This window comes from Mustela nigripes, chromosome 5, assembly GCF_022355385.1.
Source record: "Mustela nigripes isolate SB6536 chromosome 5, MUSNIG.SB6536, whole genome shotgun sequence".
NCBI lineage: Eukaryota > Metazoa > Chordata > Mammalia > Carnivora > Mustelidae > Mustela > Mustela nigripes.
Window position 1 is genome coordinate 78,312,518 of NC_081561.1, and position 12,607 is coordinate 78,325,124.

The 12,607-nt window shown below is 36.1% G+C and overlaps 1 protein-coding gene across 1 annotated transcript in view; it reads left to right on the forward strand.

Annotated features, from left to right (window-relative positions):
• Positions 1-10,095: 10,095 nt before the first annotated feature.
• LAMA2 (laminin subunit alpha 2) overlaps positions 10,096-12,607 on the forward strand; it is a 638,355-nt gene continuing 635,843 nt past the window's right edge. Inside the window, exon 1 of the mRNA XM_059400698.1 lies at positions 10,096-10,314. Within this exon, the coding sequence (XP_059256681.1) occupies positions 10,161-10,314 (154 nt within the window). The 5' untranslated portion in view covers positions 10,096-10,160. The remainder of the gene's footprint in view (positions 10,315-12,607) is intronic.

Consider the following 12,607-nt stretch of genomic DNA (forward strand, 5'->3'; position numbering starts at 1 on the left):
TAGACTTCCGAGATACCAGAACTGTGAAAAATAAATTTCTGTTGTTTATAAGTCACCCAGTCTATAGTAATTTGTTATAGCAACCCAAATGGACAAGACACACAAATACAGTAATATAAAATAAACAAATTGAAGCAAAGAGAGAAAAAATAATAAAAAAAATAGAATGAGAAGTGATCTGAGAAGTAGAGAGGAGACAGAAGATTGTTGAAGAAATTACTTAAATTTTCCCCAATTTTAAGAAAACTGTAAGTTAACAGTTCTAAGAATCTTTAAGCAAGATAAATATCAAAGAACTTATATGAAGGAACATAATAAAATTTATGCAAATGAAGGATTACCCAATAATCTTTGTGGGGGGCTTTTAAAGCATTTAATAGGAATTCATGATCAAACAAAGATGATTCTATTTTTAAAAGAATAAATTCACATACTGTACAGAAGCAGGATAGTTGAAAACTTCCAAAATAGAAACCTGTTTCATACGGCCTTGAAATTCCACATGCTTTGGTTGAAATCAGGAAGCATGATTCACCTATTTGGGTGTGAAAATCTGATGTTGCAGTGAACCATCAGGTATGTTGTTGAATGATTTCAGTCACTACCATTTAGTGATTTTTAGATCAGGGTCTCTTCTGCATATTCTGTTATGGTAAGTACTACACAGTAATCTTAAATTCAGACAGAATAGAAATGGAGAAAGATAAGAATAACTGCAGACTTCTTGTTAAGAATTCTATAGTCCAGAAGACAATGAAACACCTTTAAAATGTTACAGGGGAAACAACTTCTCAAGCTACATTTCTCTATGAAGAATAAAGGCTAAGTAAAACTTTTTCAGCAAATAAAAGTTAAGATGAATTTCTCACCAAAAGATAATTTATTATTATAGAAAATAAGAACTATTGTGGGGATTATAACATATAGAATGATGATATATAAACAATAACAGTAAAAGGGCAGACAGAGAAAAATGAATGTACTTTTTAACATTCTTACATTATATATGAAGTAATATAATGTGAAGGTATGATAAGTTAGAATCATATGTTATATGCATATACCTATAATACAGGTATGTGTATATTATAACAATGTATGTTATTATTTATAATATTGTATATGTATATAGTACATACATGTATACATATTATATGCAGTATATATTTACAATAGTGCAGATAAAAACATAATGCTAAAAAGTAATTATTCAAAAATAAGCAGAAAAAAAGAAAAAAGAGTAAAGAATAGGTGGAACAAATAGAAAACATATAAAAAGAACTATATTCGACCCAATTATATCAATAATTCTATTAAGTATAAAGTGGCTAAGCCAGAACTCTATGATAGAGCTTTCAGTACAGGAAAACTGTCCCATCTAAATATAGTTTATGTTGTCCACAATGGCTTTTAAATGCTTGAACTGTGGCTATAGTGACTAAAGACCTGTTTTTAATTTTATTTGATTTTAATTTATTTAAACTTAAATTTAAACAGCCATATGTGGCCAGTAATTACTGCATTGAACAGTATATTTCTAAACATTCCAAAAAGATGACAAAAGTTATCAGTCTAGATGAAAAAGCAAGACTCAGTTATATGTTGGCTATGAGAGATATCATTTCCATATAAAGACTCAGACTGAAAAATAAAGAATAGGGGCACCTGAGGGGCTCAGTGGGTTAAGCTTCTGCCTTCAGCCCAGGTCATGATCTCAGGGTCCTGGGATCCAGCCCCACAGCAGGCTCTCTGCTCAACAGGGAGCCTGCTTCTGCCTCTCTCTCTCTGCCTGCCTCTCTGCCTACTTGTGATCTCTTTTTCTGTGTCAAATAAGTAAATAAAATCTTTAAAAAAAAAAAAAGAAAAATAAAGAATGGAAAAAATATGCCAAGAGAACCTTATCAGAAATATAGAATGAACATAGGAATAATATGAAATTGACTTTAGCAGAAAAACATTAATAAAGAGACATTTAATAGTGATAAAAGATAAGTTTTTGAAGAAGACATTAACAGTACTAATGTATTCATACTGATAGCAGAACTTTATAGTACGTGAAGCAAAATCTTACAGAACTGTGGTATGATATTGTGACTTACGAGAAATATATATCTGGTCACTAGATGATCACAGTATATTTCTCACATATATTTGGTCTTGTCCATGGTTCCTCGATCACAACTCCTAAAATCCTTGGCAGTTCTTATGATAAGACAATAAAGTCTTATAAAATATGACAATAAATGTGCCTTGTTATTAATAAAGGTGACCTTTAGAGCCCACCCAAGGATGATAACTGGTTGCCAGGAGGATCAACCATGTGATTAATGGATTGGGACTTTCAGTCCCATCTTCCCTGCCCCCCAACCTCTGGGGAGGGGAAAGTAGTTGGAGGCTGAATCAGTCAATAATCAATGATTTAGCCATTTGTGACTATGTGAGGAAGTCTCTATAAAAAGCCATGAGGACAGCATTTTGATCCCTTTCTGAAGACCTTCCATGGTTGGGGAACCATAACACTCACATCACACATCCCACATACCACCGTCAAGCCAGGCTTCATGTTTGATGAGGACAGAAGGTCTTTTGTTTGGGACCTTGTTTTATGTATCTCTTTAGCAGGCTTTTGATTTACATCCTTTAAAATATCTTTTAATTATCTGGTAAATGTGTTTCCTTGACTTCCTTGAATTCTGTGACCTGCTTTAGCAAGTTAATCTAAAAGGGAAGTCATTGGAATCTACAATCTGTGGCTAGTAGGTCAGAAGCACAGCGACAGCTTGGAGTTTGCATCTGGTATCTGAAGGGTGGTTCTAGGGTTGGGAGGAAGTCTTGTAGGACTGAACCCTTAACCTGTGGAATCCTATGCTATCACCATAGAGTATCAGAATTGAGTTGAATTGAGTTGAATTTTTTGCCTGATGTTGTACATGGGGGAATCCCTGCTTACACTGGAATTGGGTCTAGGTACTCTAAAAGAGGTGGTTTTAAAATATACCCACACATTTTTGATACTTAATCCTTTAAAAGGTGGAGGCTAATTGTCCATCTCTTAAGTGGGATCTGTATTTTTTAACCTGCTTCTAATGAATAACATTTATCAGAAGGGATAGTATGTGACTTATACTGCTAGGTCATAAATGGTAATATAGATTGCTCCTTGTCTGTCTCTCTCAGACAACATGCTTTAGGGTAAGCCAGCTGCCATAGCATAAGCAGCCCTATGGTGAAACATATGTGGCAAAGAGCTGAAGCATTATGCTGACAACCATTTAAAAAATTTAGTCCAGCCCATTATAGCCTGTTGGTAACTGTAGTCCTGACTAATGTCTTGCTGGCAACCTCAAAAGAGACCCACCCAAGTGAAGAGAACCATCCAAATAAATTATTCTGATTTCCTGATTCATAGTAATTTAAAAATACTAAGTGTTTAGTATTTTAAGCTTCTAAATGTGGGGAATGATTTGTGGGGAATGAAACAATGATTTGTTATGAAGCAATAGATAACTAATATAAGACTTGAAAGGTAAAATAGAAATATCAAAAATTATAGCTGGAGATTTCAACATTTATCTCTTAGTAATTGATAAGACAAATAAACAGCTAAAGAATAAGTATAAAGAACAATGCTATCAAATAATTTTAGTTAATTGACCTTTATGGACTATTCCATCTAAGAATAACAAGATATAATCATTTTCAATTGAATATGGAATTTTCATTAAGAGAGATCACATGCTAGAATAAAAAGCAAGTTGCAATGCATTTAAAAATATTGAAATTAGGGACGCCTGGGTGGCTCAGTTGGTTAAGCAGCTGCCTTCGGCTCAGGTCATGATCCCAGCGTCCTGGGATCGAGTCCCACATCGGGCTCCTTGCTCAGCAGGGAGCCTGCTTCTGCCTCTGTCTGCCATTCTGTCTGCCTGTGCTCGCTCTCCCTCTCTCTCTCTGATAAATAAATAAAATCTTAAAAAAAATATTGAAATCATACTGAATATCTTCTCTGCCCATAGGAAAACTAAATTAGAAATGAATAGCAATAAGATACCTAGTAAGACCTAAGAAATTTGGAGATTAACAACTGTCTTAATCCATTCTGACTGCTATAACAAAATACCATAGACTGGATGGCTTATAAAGAAGACAAATTTATTTGTCAAGATTTGGAGACAGAAATGCAAGATCAAGGTGCTGGCACATTTTAACACCTGATGAGAACCCATTTCCTGGTTCATACGGGTCCTATTTTTCTGTGTCCTTACATAGCAGAAAAAGGAAAGGGAGCTCTTTAGAATCTCTTATGACAGCACTAATCCCATTTATAAGGCTCCGTCCTCATGAACTAATTGCCTCCCAAAGGCCCCACCTTCTAATATTACTTTGGGCATTAGGATTTCAACATGAATCGTGGGGAGACACAACTATTGAGACCATAGCAACAACACACTTCAAAATAACACACAGGTCAAATAAGAAGCCACACACAAAAAAGAAAAGATTTTGCATTAATTTTTTTAAATTCCAAATTGTGGGATACAATAATAGCTACCTAAATTATATAAGAAGATAGGTCTCTAATCAATGAGTTAAACTTCTAGTATTAAAAGTTAAAGTATAAAGTAAACCTAAAATAAGTAGAAGGAAGAGAATTTTAAAGATACAAGGATCAATCAATATAAACAAAAATCAGACAAATAATAGAAGGAAATAAATATAGAAAGAATAGAATAATGAATAGAAGAATAAAATAGAATGAATAAAGAAAAAATCGAAGAATAAATAAAAATGACAGATACCTATAAAAAAAACTTGATGTAAAAAAAATAGAGGAGACACAAATTACAGCATCAGGAAAAAGAGGTCATCAGCACCAATCATAAAGACATTAAAAGGATAATAAAGAAATATTATGAATAACTTTATGCCAACAAATTTGACAACTTAGATAAAATGAATTCCTTAAAAATTACAAGTCACCAAACTGATATGATAGAAAATCAGAATCATTCTATATCTACTTAAAACATTGACTTTGTAGTAAAAAAAATTCCCTCAAAAGAGAACTATGGGCTCAGATGATTTCACCAGTGAGTTCTGTCAAATATTTATGGAAAAAATTATACAAATTCTACACAAACTCTTTCAGAAGGACCATATTCCAACTAATTATATAAGGCCAGCATTACTTTGATATCAGAATCAGATAGAAATATGATAGCTAAATATTAGTAAATGAAAACTAGAAACCTATAAAAGGGATACTATATCATGACATATCATGTTTTATGCCAGGACTGGGAGATTGATTAACAGTAAAAAATAAGTCACTGTAATTCATCATATCACCCAAATAAAGAAAGAAATTATTTATTTATTTATTTATATACAATAAAGCATTGCCCAAATTTATTATGCATTTGTTATGAAAACTCTCAGCAAAAGAAGGGAACTTCCTGAAATTTTATAATAAGATGTACTGAAAACCTCATCATAATTATCATCATCATAGACATCATCATAATAGTCAGTGAATTACTGATTTCCCCTCTGATCAAAAACTAGGCAAAAATGTCTACTTTTACCACTGCTATTCAACATTTTTTTTTTTTAGTCTTTTTAAAAAAATTAACATATGACATATTATTTGCTTCAGAGCTACAGGTCTGTGATTCATCAGTCTTACACGATTCACAGCACTCATCATAGCACAAACCCTCCCCAATATCTTCTATTCAACTTTTTATTGCAAGTCATAGCGAGTGCAATATGACAAGAAAAAAGTGTAAAAGCATACAGATTAAAATGGAAGAAGTAACACTGCCTTTGTAGATAACATGATCCTATACATGAGATATACTGAAGAATCTACCTATAGCCTATTTGAAGTGACTTTAACAATTTTGCAGAATCCAATGTATAATACTCAAATCACTTGTACTACTATTAGCATATTAAATTTAATGTGAAACATTAAATTGAAAAATACAGTTTATAATAGCAAAACACAAAACACTTAAGAGGTAAATTTTAAGGTAAATTTTAACACATACACGTTGAACACTACAGAGCAGTGCTTAGAATAAAGATGTAAATAAATGAAGACAGGCTGTATTAATGGATTGGAAGACTCACTGTTGCTAAAATATCAGTCCCCTCAAAATTAATCTGTAGATTCAATGAAAAGTCCCTCCTATATTATTTTTTGGGGGTAGAAATTGATGAGCTGACTGAAAAATGTATATGGAAATGTAAAGGACTTAGAATAGTCAAAAGAGTTTTGTTTTGCAAAACAAAATTGTAGGGTTTACTCTACCTAACTTTGAAGCTACTATAAAGCTACAAAGACTGTGATATTGGCATAAATAAATATATTATTTAGAGTCCAGAAATAGACCCACATATGATCAACTTCTGAAAAAGGGACAAGGTAATCAGATGGGGTAATAATGATTTCTCCACAGGTGGTGCTGAAATGAATGGGTATCTGCATGAAAAAAAAAGAGTCCTTACCTGAAGTACTTTACTTCATAGCAAACACCAAAATTTACTGAAATAAATCATAAACCCAAATGTAGTAGCTATGATTATAAAATCTCAAGGAAAGAATAGAGAAGATGGTGTTCACCGTTTTGGCCCAGGCAAAGATTTCTGAAAAATGGGACACAAAAGGTATTAAGCATAAATGAAAAAAAAATCTTCATAAATTGGACTTAATCAAAATGAAACAGTTCTTTTCTTTGAAAGCAGTTGTTGGTTTGTAAACCAGTGCCGATGGATAGGGGTCAAGGAGAGACAGAAGAAAGGCAGAGTACTCCAAGACTGGTAGGTAGTAAGTTTAATGAGCAAGGGAACTTCCATGAGGCTTGTCTTAGGAGGCCTTAAGAAGAGCTCTATAGCCAGTTGTCAGAATCTTGAGTCTGTATAGAGGTCAGGCATTCCTAGGTTCAGGCATATGTTTGTTGATCCTAGGTTCAGGCATATGTTTTCAACAATACTACTGTCCAGATGTTCTCAACAATACTACTATCTCAAGGCTGTGTCCTTGAGGCAGCTGTAGTTTTGGGAGGGCAGGCAGGCAGAATGCATATTCCAAGGACAGAGGAGGAGCCTCTGGTTTCCTGAATCCATCCCACAGGTCAGCTGGAAGTCATGTCCTCTTGATGACCTCCTCCAGCATGAGTCAAGAAATTGAAAAGTCAACCCACAGCCTGAGAACAATAGGCACTATATAAAGTGTATTAGACAAAGAATTTTTCTCCAGAATATATATTAAAATCTTACAACCTAACAATAATATAACAAATGAGCAAAAGATCTGAGCAGACATTTCATAAAAAAAGTAATATAAATGCCCAATAAGGACATCAAAACATTTTCAGCCTCATCAGAGAAAAGCAAGTGGCAGTGCCAGTAAGGTATCACAGTGCAACCTAGAGAAGATAAAATTAAATAGCATCAGTGGTTGGCACACATGCAGAACATCTGGAACTCTCAAATCTTACTGGGGGAGTTTAAACTGATAGAACCATACTGTAATAGTTCATACTTCATAGTTTCTCACATACTCACCAAGTACCCCAATAATATCACTCTTAGGAATTAAGAAATACAAACATATGTCCTTTCAAACACTGTATTCAAATATTCATGGCAGCTTTATTCTTCATAGCTCAAAACAGGAACAATTCAAATTCCGCTCAGGTGAATGTATAAACAACTTATGATAATCCATGTAATAGACAATATTTGGCAATGAAAAGGAACATACTACTGACATAGAGCAACAGCATCGCCATACCTCCAAAATACTGTGCTAAGTGACGAAAAGACCTTTCTTTTCTTATTCCATTTATATGAAATTTCTGAATAGCTAAAATAATCTATAGTGGCAGAAATCAGAGCAGTGGCTACCTGTCTGTGTGGGAGGCTGTAGAAATTATTGCAAAAGGGCAGAAACATTGGGCAAGTGACAGGCTTAATTGGGGCCATTGTCAAATGCGAGTTTACATTTTTAAAAATGTTTTTAAAAGATTTTATTTATTTGAGAGAGAGTGGGTGGGGAGGGGAGAAGCCAGAGGAAGAGGGTGGGAGAGAATCTCAAGCAACCCCACTGAGTACAGAGCCAAACATCAGGCTCAATCTCACCATTCAGAGATCATGACCTACACCTAAACTAAGAGTCTGACACTTAACTGACTGAGCCACCCAGGAGGCCTGGGAGTTTACATATTTTAAACATATCAAATGGGTGCATTTATTTTGTGTAAATTGTACCTTAATTAGGTTGAAGAAAAATTGCTCTGATATTACTGGTTCTGTATCTTAATTTTTGTTAAATAATTTTACAATTTTTCCCCTATGTTGAATCACAAGCAGAGTTGATAGCAGAGATCATAGTCTTATTCTCAAGACTTGAGCCAGACTCCATTTTGCAATTTCCACCCCCCCAAAAAAAAAACCACCAAAAAACAAAAACCCCACCAAAATAAAACAACAACAAAAAACTATTATAGAGTTTCTTAGAACTAATATTAACAGAACTAAAGAAGATGGATAATATTGAGAGCTATCCATTTCCTTGGGCGTCATTTGACCAGATGTTCTCAATCAGTCCTGGTAGGAACAATACCTCCTTTATTTTGCTGAAAGGAAATTCATAGATAATATCACTTACTTTCAATATAGTATTTAAAAACTCAATATAATGGCTTAAGTATAAAATAAAAGAGGAAAAAAAGTAATCTATATAAAACAAGGTATATCTCAATACATAAATGTTTGGATAAAACTTACATTTAGTAGTTTGCCTATATTTAGTAGGCAAAATAGAAGCCTGAACCTATTCCTAGAGTCACCATCAATGCAACAGATGTGTATTGATACTGTCTGGGGGACACTACCATGAACAGACATAGTATCAATGATGTGATTTTTCTGAGATGGTAAACACCTCCTGGTAAAGTTCAGAAACACAAAGTATAAGATTTCCTCCACTTACATAGTAGTTGCATCCTGGAAAAAAAAAAAACAAACAAACCTGCAAAACATTTTAGGTGCAGCATAGACTTAAATTAGGCTTCAGATATAATTTTTCACCTACATGAATGCCCAGTGGCCCATTCGGAAGTCCCTGGTTAGTAGCATTGTCCCACTCAGTATGGGACAACTAACTCTGGGACCTCATAGTACACTGATGTCATTAGTACTCCCAATCACCGAGTAAGCCAGCAGACAGCCTGCAAATCCCATAAGACCCAGTAAGAAGTTTTCAGGCACAATGGGAACCTCCGATCATAAAAGAAAAAAACAATAAAAAAGCTAGCAAGGAGCTGTCATTGGAAGCTGGGGTGGCAGGAAAATTCTGAGGTAAAGAGAAGCAGTTTGGAGCCTGAGAAGAAATGCTGGCTAAGGCCTTTATCCTATTTTAACAAAAGTCCCCTGACTGAACTGAAAACCTTACTTTTAATTTAACCTTTACGTTGGTCATAAGCATTGCAGTGGAGCAATGGAGATTTAAAAATTTTGTTCCACCTTGGTTGTCCTGCCCTCAGTCTATCAAGCAGTAGGTCAGTGCCCTGGCCTGACTTACAGAGGCCTGGAACGGCCTTCAGCCCCCTGGTAACTTCACAGCACCCCAGGGCCTTTGGGACGGGGCTGTGTCTAGCGTTGGGTCACCTGGGTACACAGTGCCCGCACACAGCTTTGCCAGGCCTTCTCAGGAGGTCCATCCACTTGGCTTCGGTCAAGTTCCCAGCTGTGCAGACTTCCCACAAATAATGTTTTCCATGTGTAGAGACTTTACGGATCACAAAGTGCTTTCCTATCAGTTACCTCCTTTAATTTAAAAAACAAGTTCAGCTAACAGATCAAGCTAAGGAATGACCCCTTCTCCGAGGGAAGGACGGCTATAGGAAGGGCTGTTTCACCGAGGACCCTTTAAGGGCCTGCGCCTCGACGGCTGCGGGACGAGGGCCTGGGAAAGAGGAGGGAAGGGGAGTGTCCTCTTTCTGCCCCCACCCTCCCGCGGCCGCAGAGCCAAAGCCAGGGGGGGCTGTCTCCTCCTCTTAGCCCGCAGCTGCTGCTCACAAGCCCGGGCCGGGGGACTGGGCGGCAGCGGCTCCTCGGGCTCTCGAGACTTGGATCCGCTCAGGGCCACCGCAATGCCAGGAGCGGCCGGGGTCCTCCTGGTCCTGCTGCTCAGCGGGGGCCTCGGGGGCGGCCAGGCGCAGCGCCAGCAGCAGCAGCAGCAGCAGCAGCAGCAGCAGCAGCAGCAGCAGCAGCGCCAGCGGCAGTCCCAGGCACATCAGCAAAGAGGTACAGTGGAGGAACGGGCTCTAGGTTCCATCCTATGCGGGGCTCGGGGCCCCTCACTGGTCCCTTCTTCCAGCAGTCCCGGGGCAGGGACCGATTTCTGGCTCTGCTCTCGGGTAACTAGGGCGAGAGGCGCTGAGCCGGATGCCAGGACACTTTCAACTCCCTGAGTACATCGTGGTGGGTGTGTTGGGGGGATTGCCTACCTCCCCTCAAAGAACATGAAGCCCTTTTTCATTGTTCATTCGTTCTGAGAGAACTTGCTATCGCTTTTACATACTGCCAACTGATTTCCGAAATCTTCCAAAGTGGCAAACTTTTTAACCGCTTGAAAAATCAAAAGTTTTTCCAAATCCGATTCCATCCCTGCAGAGAAATGTTTCCCAAACTGTGGCTCATCTTGGAACTTTATGGAGGGCAGCTGAGACTTTTTTTTTTAAGGACTTTGTTTCTAACTATTTGAACAGAGTTTGTAAAGTAGTTAATTAAGTGGTTTTTTTTCTTTCATGCCAGTGGGACCTCCTCATCTTTTTCCGACTCATCCTATCTCACGTATCCTTTTTTTTTTTTTTTAATAGTGAAATTTCTCCTCTGACTTAAATACAGACAAGACTTTTATGTCATGTTGACTTTAATTAAGACCACAGTGACCAGATACATACTTCAGGGGACTTTGGAAAATGGTTTTATGTAATGTAACTCAAATTACTCTCTTCAGAGTGCTGTAGTGTTTTTATGCATATAATTTCTGATGCTCTTGGGAGTCTTTGAAGAGTTATTTTATGATCATGAATTTTGAAAGAAGCACATGTACAGCGTTTTAAAACATAATTTATAATACATCATTTTAGCAAACATTTTTATGAGTCGGAAAACATGTATTAAAGTAAAAAATATTTAAGGTTTGGTTTCAAATATCAAAATATTTACCCTAAGAGTACAGAGTCTGGAGGTTAGCAGCTTTTGAAAGTTTTGATGAGACTGAATCTGTCAAAGTTTTGAAATACATGTATCCCTCTTTAGTAAACTGGAATAAAGTTATGTCTAACCATTTTGATAGTTTTTATATCTAACATTTCTAGCAGTACTATTTTATCTTGAAAGGAGTACAATCTTCTTGCTACAATAATAACTCCATAATTAAAATTCCTAGATTAAAAATGACCATAAGTTCACTATATAACTTTTTTCTTCTATTTTTGCTTTTCCTTCTCTGTGAGGTAAAATGGGGTCAGTGTGGCTTAATTAATAGAATTTATGAGAGTGAGTTTGAGAATATCTCTGGCTGCTGATTTTTAAAAAATAACTGCTTTAAAATATTAGCCTTGCTTAGTTACATGATATCTTTTAACAATACGTATTTATTTAATACTGTTAAGCAGCTGGGAGCAAAGAAAAGCAAAGTTCCCTTGGAGTGGAGCAGAAGCTGAAAGCATGCAGAAGACGGATCAAGTGGGTCACTGAGAAATTTCCTAGTGTGCTGCGCAGCCCTCTCGTTCTCTCTTCTTCCTCTACTCCATTTCTAACTCTACTCCTCTCTTTTCTCTTTCCCTCTTCTCATCTCTGTCTCTCAGTCTCTTTCTCTCTCTGTATTATATAAGATAAAATTAACTCTGATTTCTGTAGCTAAGGTCAATGCAGAAAGGGAAGTTTATACTGCCGTTCTGTTCAGAGATCACTTGAATGATATATACAATAAGGAATTCTGAGCAAAATAGTTACAACATAGAATCTACTATAGACTGCTATCTCCTGCATCCTAGAACCTATTAATCTATTATTATAGATCGTTTGTGATATATTTCAAGTTTGGCTCAGGGATAAATGGTTGAAAATTGCTAATATTAAAAGTACATATAAGATATGTTTTATAATACCTTAAATTTATATAGTTTCCTAATTTTAAAATGCCTTGAGCTTATTTCACCTTCAACTATTATTATTATTGGACAAATTTTAAACTGGAGGCTTGGAGTAGTTGTGACTTAAATTCATGAAGCTGATAATAACTTAATTTTTAACAGCTAAAGACACCTCTAGTGTTGTTTATATGCTAAAGTTCCCTTTTTTATGGTACCAAGATTTCTTTCATTTATTGTGGGGGCCATGTTTTCTTTTTAACGTGGTTCTGATAAAGCACACTCTAAGTGAAAATCACTGGATATGAGTATGACTGACCAAGTTTTTGGCTATTACCAACTTTTCTCTTTTTGATTATACTAATGTTGACTTTCTTGGCCAAGCATTGATTGTTTAGAATGAGTTCTTTTTTCCCTTATAGTATGGTGCCATTTTA